The sequence below is a fragment of the Marmota monax genome, unplaced genomic scaffold (genome assembly GCF_021218885.2).
Source record: "Marmota monax isolate L192 unplaced genomic scaffold, Marmota_monax_Labrador192_F-V1.1 WCK01_AAM20220418_F8-fsc00035, whole genome shotgun sequence".
NCBI lineage: Eukaryota > Metazoa > Chordata > Mammalia > Rodentia > Sciuridae > Marmota > Marmota monax.
Window position 1 is genome coordinate 10,444,586 of NW_026691961.1, and position 10,937 is coordinate 10,455,522.

A 10,937-nucleotide genomic window follows, 5' to 3' on the forward strand; every position below is an offset into this window, starting at 1 on the left:
CTCTAATTTTCTGGAACACACTCCAAGTGCTGGCTGCAGTAAGATAAAGAGGTGGTGCCCTCACTAATGTGACCCCAAGAACTAGACTGGAAAGCTTTCCTAGTCTTTACAAACTCATAATAAGGTACATTTCATCTAAACAAAGTAAGCACACTTCAGCCAAACCATTAACAATTTTGTTTTCAAACACATTAAGTAAAAATACAAAGTCAGCACTTGTAGAGGCCCAAGTAAAGACATACTTTAAAACACAATTGTAACCGCAGATTTTAAAAGTGTAAAAACACAGGCTAAAGATCTAAGCATCAACTTCTGACTGCAGGATTAAGCCAATCATTTTCAATTATGTTTAGGAATCAGAATCAACTCCGAAGGTTAAACGAGGAGTGATACCCATCTTCTGCTCTGTCTGAGGCCCCCCCTGGCATGCTTCACACTGACTGGCCTTAACCTGTGAGGGGCTTCCAGTGGAGCCACAGGCATTCTCCACCTTGCCAAGTTATTAAAAAGTTCCCTCCACCTTTTTATTAGAGCATGACAGTTTTACATATTAAGTAGGTTCATTTTGACAAAATCCTACATACATGGAATCTGATTTACTCCATTTCATCCGATGACCCCAGCTTTTCCCACCCCTCCTCCCTCTACTCTAAGATCTTTTTATTTCTGATTGGTGCTTTCTACATATACATAAAGGTGGAATTTACTGGGGCATATGAGGCAAAATCATGAGAAATCCTGGCCCTCAAAAGTCTCCATAAAAGCTTTTTCTTCCTATTCATCCAGGACTTAGCGATGAGGTAAAACAACTTTAGTATTTCTCAATTATCCCCTGCAGTAAATAGGTGTGTGAGCCCTCATGATTCAAATGGAGGACAACACCTGAACCAGAAGAAAAGGGGATCCATGCTAGGAAAAACACACCCTACTCCCCCTCCACCATAGCCAGTTATAAACTTTCCCCACAGGGTTTTAATTAACTGACTAGAGTGATGGTACTGAAACTTGCCAAATACCAGAGTCTCGTGGGTTTGTGATTCAAGCAAATTCAATGTTTACAGATGTAGAATTACAAATTAAATATACAGAATTCTTTAACAATCTAGGTTCTGATTTTGACCCTTCCTATAGCTTTAGGCAGATCACCTCTCTGAAACCAGGATCCTCACCTAGAAAATAGCAGTAGTAATTTCTTCTTTCCCCCTACCCGCCAGGATGGAGTGAGGATCACAGAGAGATGACAGGGAGAAAGCACTCCAATATGTAAAGTACTGCACAGGCAACCAAGATTGTCATCTGGCTGTAAAAGATGTGTGGGTTGGTAATCGTATCCACCACAAGTTTTCTTTCAATACATTTCTTTATTGCATTTAAAGGGATTCATGGTCTGGTGCAGAGTGGTCCCAGTTATTTGGGAGGCTGAGATAGGAGGATCATTCAAGCCCAAGAGTTCCAAGCCAGCTGGACAACATAGCAAGACCCCATCTCTTAAAAAAACTTAAATGTTTTCAAAAGAGCATTCACATTATAAAATGTATTTACAACTCTTTAGGATAGGATGAAATATACCTATGTTGCGTTTTCACAAAATAATTTTTAAAACTTTTTAATCGTTTACTTGTACAAATTTTGCCACAATAAAGTTGACCAAAAAAAGAAGAAAGAAAAAAGTCTATCACTTGCTCATTTATTTCTCTTACCCTATTCATCATGAATCCCTGCTGCTGAAATACACTGGTTCGTTGTTTTAATTTGGACATGTTAAAGAAAAAATTTTCTAAAATATACAACCAACTACATAGTATGGGTAACAAAGTCCTCATTTCTTATTAAAGGGTGCCAAGAAAAGGAAAATTGCATCTGGGACACTGTTTAAGACTCCAATGTACAACTAAAAAATGCTACTTCATCAACATCTGATACCATGAAACTCTGCCACTCCAGAGCTGCTGCTTTAGTGGCATGGCAAGTACTGCTTCTCCTTCTTTCTCTTGCTACTCTCCTCTGGAGCACATTCCCTCTTTCCACATATTCTTCACAAGCTCTCCCCAGCCTTCAGTGGTGACTACTGTCGGTCACTAGTGACAATGGCATTCATCACTCAGATGCCACTTAGCCCTACTAGAGTACACTGCAGGCAGTGCCCTGGCTGGTAAGCTCCACAATCAGAGTCACGCTCTTAGGCTTACTACCATCCCTGTGGTCGCACTTAAGGAGTACCAAGGGATTCACAGGCCAGTCCTCACAAAAGTCCATGTTACTCCTCACAAAAGTCCATGTTACTCCTGTTTATAAGGCTCCAAGGCTGCCATCTCCCTCTCCTTCCAACCCTGCATCTCTTCCCAGGCACAGAGCTCCCCTCCCTCAAATTTGATCATGTGTGCAAGACACACATCTTGCTCCACCCGGCTCAATATACTCCTGGAAGCCCAAGACATCTTCTCACTAAAAAAAAGGTTAAGTCCCTCAAGAATGTTTTCTTAGGCCTCTCTGTCCCAACTAACCAAACACCTTCACTCCTTTCAATGTATTTAATATAAATACTTAAGCCTTTATTTGCTTAATATGCATCCTTAAGATCTCGGTCCATCTCATTACTGGATATATTAGACTACTAGTTACTCCTGAAGATTTCCCCTTGTTTAAGGTGCTCAGGAGTCCACAACACACCCTTTCATGATAATGTGATGGGGATTTATATGTAACCAAGGACTCAATTTAAACATGATCATTTTAGTTTTGGGATGATTTAAATTAGAGCCATTAAAAATGGTTACTTTTTGTTTCTCATCTGGAAATAAGATTGCTCTGTAACTTTCGGGGCTCAAAACTGGAAAGGAAGGGGGGAAAAGTGGTTAACTGTGGAAAGTCATTTCTGATAACCTCTACTATGATTAGCAGCACACTAATAGCTGATAGCTCAAAAACTACCCCTAAAAGGCCATCTTTGGGGCTCCATCTTGGAAACGGCTTGATGTATACAGTAAGTACAAGAACTTGCCTAGTATTATCTACATTTCACATAATTGACGACTTTTTACTCAAACATGGTGCGATTAAAGAAGCAAATGAAATCTGTTCTGCAGAAAAGCATTTTACCTATTGTTTTTCCATACTTCTCACATCAGTAAGTTGATTTTATAAAATTAAAGTCAAACTCAACTTTTTAACCAGTTAAAAAGAAAAGCATTATCAGTGACTTTTACACTTGAGAGTCATTACTCCTTCCCACTGGTGAACAAATTTTAATTCAACAAGAATCTCCTTTAGACTAATTTTTTTAAAAAATCATTTTCCTCATTTCTACATTAACTTGATATTACATGACACCTTTCACAGCTGGATTCCAGGAACTGTAGTCACACTGAAGCCACAAAATTCCAGTTTTGTTTCAAAAGTAGAAATAGATTTTTGAATACATTAGTGGCCAGTCACAGAAATAGTTTCACAAATTGAACAGCTGTGTCTAGCACGAATCTGAAGGCAGCAATGCAATTCAATTTGGACCCATTCATCAGAAACTGATTTTCGGATGCCACCACTATAAGACTGCGCTGGAGGAGCCAGGCTGCGCTGAGATGGCAGCGTTCGCAACAGCGCCTAGTTTCCACCGCAGAGGAGAGCTTCGAAGAGGAAGCAGGACTCGCTGGTAACGTTCCCAGGAACCAGCCCAGAGCAACTCGGAGGGACTGAATGAACTGAGCACGCTTGCACACCTGATATCATTCTCCAAGAAAGTTTCTAAGGAAGCTGCTTCATGAGGGGGGAAAAAAGATGACTCGGTCGGTATACTGCTGATTTCTTGAAAAATCAGAATCCTTACATTTCTTAACATTTTTTTTATATCGATATGGTAAATGCAACGCAAGATCAAAGGCAGACTGAAGTCCGGAGGGATTTAAAAATGTGCCAACTTTGTTTTAAAGTTAGATATGTAAATGAAACACACCGCAGACACTTTGATGACATCTTGCTAACCGAGTTTGGGGTTTTGGAAAAGGAACAACTAGGTGACCCCCCCCCAGAAAAAGTTTTCAAAATAACTGCTCAGCGCGTTCCAAGGCGCACATTCCAAGAAACTTCCCAGTCCACTCGAGAAGGCTGCGGAGCCCCGCGACTGCGGCCCGACCCGCACGTCAGCGGCGCCGCAGCCCTCCCGGCCCGCCCGCGGCGGGCGCTGACAGCGCGCCGGCCCCCGCTCACCTGTGCTGTCATTCGCTGAGAAGCCGGGCGAGCTGAGTTTGGCTCGTTTGGGGTTGGGCGGTCCGTCCAGCAAGTTCTCGGCCATCTTCGCCCGCTCGCGGAAGCAGCCCCGAGCGCAGGGCCGGGCGGGGGTCGCGGCGGCTGCGAGCCGGGGCGCGGGGCGCGGGGCGCGGGAGCGCGGGCCGGCCGAGGAGGGCGCAGGCCGGGTGGGGGAGGCGGCGGCCAAATCTCAGCCTCAGCAACAGCGCCCCGCAGCGCTCACCGCCCGCCCCCGGCCGCCGCCGCCGCCGCCGCCGCCGCCGGCCGCGGCCCCCTCATGCCCTGCCCGCCTCCCGAGCGCGACACTCCGCGGCGGGGGCGCCCCGGCGGCCCGGCCGCCCCCCCGGGCCCGGCTGGCAGCGACGGCGCCCGGCCCGGCGGCTCAGACGGCGCCCGGGAACATGGTGCCGCCGCCGCCGCCTCACTACCCCCCCGCGCCCCACTTAATGAACCAGTCCGCGGCCCGACGCCCGGGGGGCTCCGGGCTCCGCTGCCGGCCCGCGGCCTGCCGCCGCCGTGAGGAAAAACAATGCGCCGAGCGGAGCCGCCGCCGCGCCGCGGCCCCCCCACCCCGCGCCGCCGCCGCCGCCGCCGCCGCCGCCGCCGCGGCCGCCGCCGGGCTCCGGGAGGCCGAGCCGAGAGGCGAGCGGGGCCGCCGGGGCGGGCGCCGAGGGCCGGGCGGAACGGGCCGGCCGGGCGGAGCGGGGTGCGCGGGCGGTTGTGGGGCCCGGGACCGGCGGGGCCGAGTAGATCGCGCTCGAAGCCCCGGTCGGGTCCGCGACAAGATGGCGGCTGTTGATTCCTCAATTAAAAAAAAAAGAAAGTTTTTTTTCTTCTCTTTCCAGAGCCTGAACGGGGAGGGGGAGGGGGCGGGGCACGCCGGTGCGTCACCCCCCCGCGGCGTCACCACGCACAGCCCCCGCCCCGCCCCCTCCACCTGCGCCGGCTGCGGCGGAAAGAGCCGAGCGCGTTCGGGCGGAAGAGCCGAAGGCGCGGCTGCCGTGCGTGGGGCGGCTGGCTGCCGCGCGGGGGCCGGGCCTGCGGGACGCCAAACGCCATGCGAGTCACCACTTTTGTTCTGACGGCTATCCCGGGGCCCGGCTTGAGACTGGAGGACGGCCAGGCGGCAGGCGAGGCCCCCAGGCGCGGAGTCGGCGCCGCCCGGGACCTAGCTGTCGCGTTCTGCCCCTGCTCCGGCTCCTCGCGTCCCTGTCCGCGATCCTCCACGGTGACATCGGGCGGGACCGCCGAGGAAGGACCCAGGCCAGGCCGTGCCACTTCTCGTTGCATGCCAGCGGAGTGGCCTCTACAGGTTACAGGCCAGCCTCGGGGCGGCCGACCAGAGTTACAGATGGGGAAACTGAGGCAGGAAGGAGCAGAGCAACTTCTCCAAGGGCACGATGGGAAGAAGTTACAGGGCGAGAGCCCCCTCCCTAAGTAAAGCGAAGAAGACGCGGAGGTCCTGGGCGCCTGTCTCCAACTACAAGGTGATGGGGCCCAGTTCTGACACCCTCAACTGCAAGAGGAGGGCGGTGATCTCTGCCTGCCAGGGTCAAAAAGGGCCTTCGCGTCAGGACTGAGGGCCAGGAAGCCTCGGGCTCACTCTGGGCCACGAACAACCTCCTGGCCCCTCGCGGGTGCCCAAACAGGAATGGGACACCTGGAAACCGGCACACAATGGCCACTGCCCGTGGGTCACGTCCACAAAACTAAGGTGTACCCATCTCATTTCTTTATCTGCCCCTCAAAACTTGCCAGCTTCTCCCTGAAGTTCTCATCTTGAAGGTGTCACCAGCATTAGTTTCCTGAGCCAGAAACCTGTGAATCAAGTAGGCTCCTCCCTCTCTTCCGCCCAGGAAGCAGAAAGTCTACCCAGTCCTTTACCTGGAGAAACAGCTCCTTCTTCCCTGCCCCTCTGCCCTGACGTTGTCCCTCAGGGTCTGGAGACTATGGTGGCAACTGGTCACTTAAGTGTGCAGTGAGCTTCGGTTTCTCCTCATGTAGCACCAGAGTTAACTTCCTGGAAAAAAAAGAATTTGAAATATTTAAAACAAATAGCTCCTATATATAGAAAAACAGATCACTAAGAACATACATGAAGTCTGTCAAAAACTGTATACCTACATGGTCATACACATGTTTACACACATGTGTCTCCAGCATCAAGATGGAGTGAGCTACTTTTTATGTTCATGCCCTTCAACACTTGCACTCCTGGATCTGTCCTTACCAGTTTCCATTGCTCATGTTACCATCAGCATCCCAGCACACTCAGTCACTAAGTAGTTCTAATCATTCAGGCCATTTTACACTTTTATAAATGCTGTATCTGGTGCTGATAAGCACATGTGCTTGACCAACTCTAACCTCCTCCAAGACCCAGTTTCAATGTCATCTTCTCTGGGAAGCCCCAACATCACTTCTGGACAAACTCTGAGCACGTAACATACCCCCTGCCCCGTTCATTCATATTTTTTTATTCATCAAATATCTCTAGAATTTCCTGAGGGCATTGCCACTGTGCTAAACATAAAGAAATCCCTATACACTGTATTTGAAAAGTTAAAGTAGCAAACCCTGGAAGTCACAAACAATATTCAGAGAATCAGTTTTTGCAAGAAAGGCAGGGAGCATATGGAGTCAGAGTGACATGGGGTTAGCAACACCCTGCATCTGAATGTGCCCAGTGTCCATCTTACAATAGGTAGGGCAAGGGCTGTAGGTTTGTAAATTTGATGAAATAAGTGATGAACAGTGTCAGATCCCCTGTGTCCTGGAAGCTTCTAGGCCTCTGAGAAGGGTGGGCCCCAGCCAACCTACTGCCCTATAGAGGAAACAAGGTGTCTAGAGGCCTTGGGGTGGGGCAATGGAGATACCACACAACCCAGAGAAGCGCTTGATAAGTCACTCACACTGCAGGGCACACAAGTTCTGATTCCCTACTGTTGAAGTGAAAGGGTACCGAGTCACACAACATTTTACAGAGGAGGAAACTGGGGGACCCAGTGAAAGGATTCTCACAGAGTTCACGCAAAGTCCAAAGACCATGCCACACTCCAGAATCCCACCCAAGAGATTTCTTGTAGGTAACAGGAGGCAAACCAACAAAGCTGTCCCTCCAGGGAAGCAGCAGCCTGTTGGCACTCTCAGAGCAGCTTTATAGCCACAAGAGGAATCTCATAAGCTGCTTAGGAGTTTAAGCTGGGGTGGAGTTGATTGTAAACTGTTCAAACTGGGGTGGGGTTGATAGCAGGCGCGAGTTCTTAGCTTTGCCTCAGAATAGAAACTTTGAAACCTCTAGTTATATAATGGCTCCTGGGCTGGGGTTGTGGCTCAGAGGTAAAGCACTTGCCTACCATGTGTGAGGCACTGGGTTCGATCCTCTGCACCACAAAAAAATAAAAAGATTGTGTCCACCTATAACTAAAAAATAAAAAATGGCTCCCGACCTAAAATGGTGAATCTGATGCCAATATTCCTTTTTGTTTTTATAGATTGGGGGGTGGGGGGGACAAACAATGGTCTTCTGTAGCTTCTTCCTGCTGGTTAGAGGTGAAGAATCTCATTACTGTAAAGGGGGTCAGGGAGGGTTTTAGGTGGGAGCAGAGTCTCTGGAGTTGGAGGAGTTGGGCATCAGGGGCTGATAGTCTTTGTAGTAGACTCCTCTGACCGAGAAATCTTTAGGAATGGGCGGGGAGTTTCACAGGTTTTGGAGATGCGCAAAGACAGAAGTCCTGTGGGGGTTGCCATATAGTGAGATGTGAACAGTTTGAGTTGGGAGTTGTGAATCCAGTGTGGAATGCCCTCGAGTTTGGCTGTGGAGGGGGTAGTTAAGATTACCCAAAACGGTTTCTTCCATTTCGAGGTTAGTGAAGAAGAGGGGGTGGGGGTGGGGGGGGGAGAGGAGAGGGAAGATAGATCCCTAGAAAGGGCTTGGCCAAATAGATGGGGACTATCTCTAATCCTTGGGGTAGACAGTCCAAGTTAACTGGGTAGAGGTGTGAGTGTCTGGGTCTGTCCAGGTGAAGGTGAAAACATCCTGGGGTTGGGGGTTTAAGGGAAGGTGTCCTTTAAGTCCAAAACCGAAAAGTGAGTGGCATGTGAGGGAATGGAAGAGAGGAGGGTACACGGGTTAGGAACTACTAGGTGAATGGGGATTAAGGCTGTATTGATGAGGTAAAGATCCTGCACAAGTTTGTAGGATCCATTTGGTTTCTTTACTGCTAGGTTGGATGTGTTAAAAGGGGAGTTCAACCATTTGGTGTTCAGAGAAGATCAGAGATTAAAGGTTTGAGACCCCTGAGGCTCTGGAGGAAAGTGGGTATTGGGGTCATGCTAGGAAATAGGTGGGGTCCTTGAAATGTATTATCAAGGGAGGGTGGTGGGCGCTATGGAGGGGTTTTGGAGTTTCCAGATCAACCTCTGATGCAGGTAATGGGTAAGGGGAGTCCGCGGAATTTGTCTGGAGTACTAGCAGGACAGGAACCAAAGGCTAGCTGGGGTTGAGGTGAGACTCAGGAGTGAAAGTAATGGAAGCTCCAACTTTGGCTAGGAGATCCCTGTTTAAGAGAGGAACTGGGCAGTGGGGGAATCACCAAGGAAGGAATGGGAAAGGGTAATGCCCTGGAGTATGCAGTGAAGCAAAGGGGTTTTAGGGGCTGGTCTGTGTTCCTTCTACTCCAACAATAGAGGGACAGAAAGAGAGGTAGGTCCCCAAAACTCCTTTAGGACTGAGTATGTGGCTCCACTGTCCAAGAGGAAAGAGATGGGCCTACTTGCTATCACAATGGTTACCCTGGCCCCCGAAAAGTGATGGTAGTGGTCGGGTAAGGGGATCCCGGGCCTCCTGAATCATCTGTTGCCAGACCTAGAAGATCCACTTGAAAGATATCAGAGCAGGATGGCTTAGTGCCTCTTGGTGTGTGAGGACAGTTGACAGCCCAGTGTCTTTCCTGATGGCATTTTGGACATGCACCAAGAGGCTTTTGAGGATTTGGGCACACTCTGGCCCGATGACCCATTTGACCACATTTGAAGCAAGGGCAGGGGGTCCCCCTGGCTGCTTCCTAGGGAGCAGGGTTGCCGAGTACCAATGGTTAGGCAGGTTGAAAGGACTTGGCTAACATCTGGTATTTTTGTTTATGGGCCTTCTTATCTCTCCCATTTACACCTTAAAAGCCACTGCCAGAACCTCTTCTTGAGAAGTTAGGGGTCCCCTCTCTAGGCATTTGAGTTTAGCCTTAATGTTGGGGAACCTCTAGGAGAAGAAGTAGGTCATTAGTAATTGTTTCCCATCTGGGGTTTCAGGGTCTAGATTGGTATACTGTAAAAGGGCTTTTGTAAGATGGTCCAAGAACAAGGGGTTTTCATTTTTTTTTTTTTTTTTTTTAGTTTTCAGTGGACACAACATCTTTATTTTATTTTTATGTGGTGCTGAGGATTGAACCCAGCGCCCTGCGCATGCCAGGCGAGCACACTACCTCTTGAACCACATCCCCAGCCCCAAGGAATTTTCATTTTTGTCCTGAATAATTCCTTAGAGTTTCTCATAGTTAATGGCCTTACGGGCCGATTTTCTTAGTCCTGCCACAAGGCAAGTAATAAATTGGTTCCTACTAGTGATCCCTCCAGCTGAATTTTAATCCCAGTTGGGGTCACCATCAGGACTGCCTCAGTGCCAATTGGGAGAGTGGGAGAGGTTTGGTGGACCTCATTGGTTTAGTTTCTGGCCTGCTCCCAAACTCGCCTGCATTCCTCAGGTAGGAGGGTGTTAGATAGGATCATATGTTCATATGATTGGGTTAGATATTGGAATTCCTTAAGGTACCCTTAAGAATTGGAGGTGAAGGACCCTAACCTTCTTTTGATTTGGGAGAAGTCACTAAGGGAGAAAGGGAACTGTACCCGAACAATTCCCTCTAACCCTGCTACTTCATGAAGGGAAAGCAGAGGTATGGGCTGGGTAGAGGGGTCCGTGCAAGAGCAAGAGTAACGGGTGGCCTGAAAGTAGGTGAGGGTGGTCCCGGAGGAGTCGAAGCAGAAGGTGGAGAACAGTGGGGAGGGGGTCCATCAGTAGGGTCGAAGTCTGGGAGAGTTTCAAGAGCCAGAGAACCTGGGCCGGAGAGCAGAAAGAGCAGAGGGACGGTTTGGAAAAGAGAAGGGCTGAAGGTAGGGGACATCTTTCCATTTCCCTGAGCACTCTCAAAAGTTAAAAAGGTCCCTTAAAATATTGCAACCTAGAGTGCCCTTAAGCAGCCATTTAGAATCATTGTCTAAGGTATAGAGAGGCCAAATTTGGTTGCAAAGACGAATTAGTTTCCGTGCCTTTAAGTCAGGAGTAAGGCGGAGTGAGTCTAAATTTGCTAAAAGGCAACCCAAGGGGGTGTCCAAGGGGATGGCAGAGGTGGCTGCACCGTGGAAAGAGAGGGAGCTGACAGGGAGAGCAGAGGTGTCCCTCTGTCTTCTCACACTAAAGGAGGAAGAGATAACCACTCTGGGCGTCCCCACTGCCTCAGGAGGGCAGCTGGGGCTAAGGTCTGTGGGGTTCTCAGTGCCTGGCACCAGGGCTTTGAGCTGAAGGAATATCAAGACCCAGAAAGAGATCTTTTGCCAGGGTTGAGACCTTCTGAGCTTGTGGACTCGGCCGATGGTAGGGACTAACCATAGTTCTGAAAGCCAAGGTTGGGAGTGCCCCT

General features: G+C 49.4%; 1 protein-coding gene across 2 annotated transcripts in view; it reads right to left on the reverse strand.

Moving 5' to 3' along the window:
* Crebbp (CREB binding protein) overlaps nucleotides 1-4,363 on the reverse strand; it is a 134,179-nt gene extending 129,816 nt beyond the window's left edge. For both annotated transcript variants that reach the window (XM_058579383.1, XM_046444143.2), the window contains exon 1: nucleotides 4,204-4,363. In XM_058579383.1, the coding sequence (XP_058435366.1) occupies nucleotides 4,204-4,288 (85 nt within the window). In that variant the 5' untranslated portion in view covers nucleotides 4,289-4,363. The remainder of the gene's footprint in view (nucleotides 1-4,203) is intronic.
* Between the last annotated feature and the right edge of the window lie 6,574 nt (nucleotides 4,364-10,937).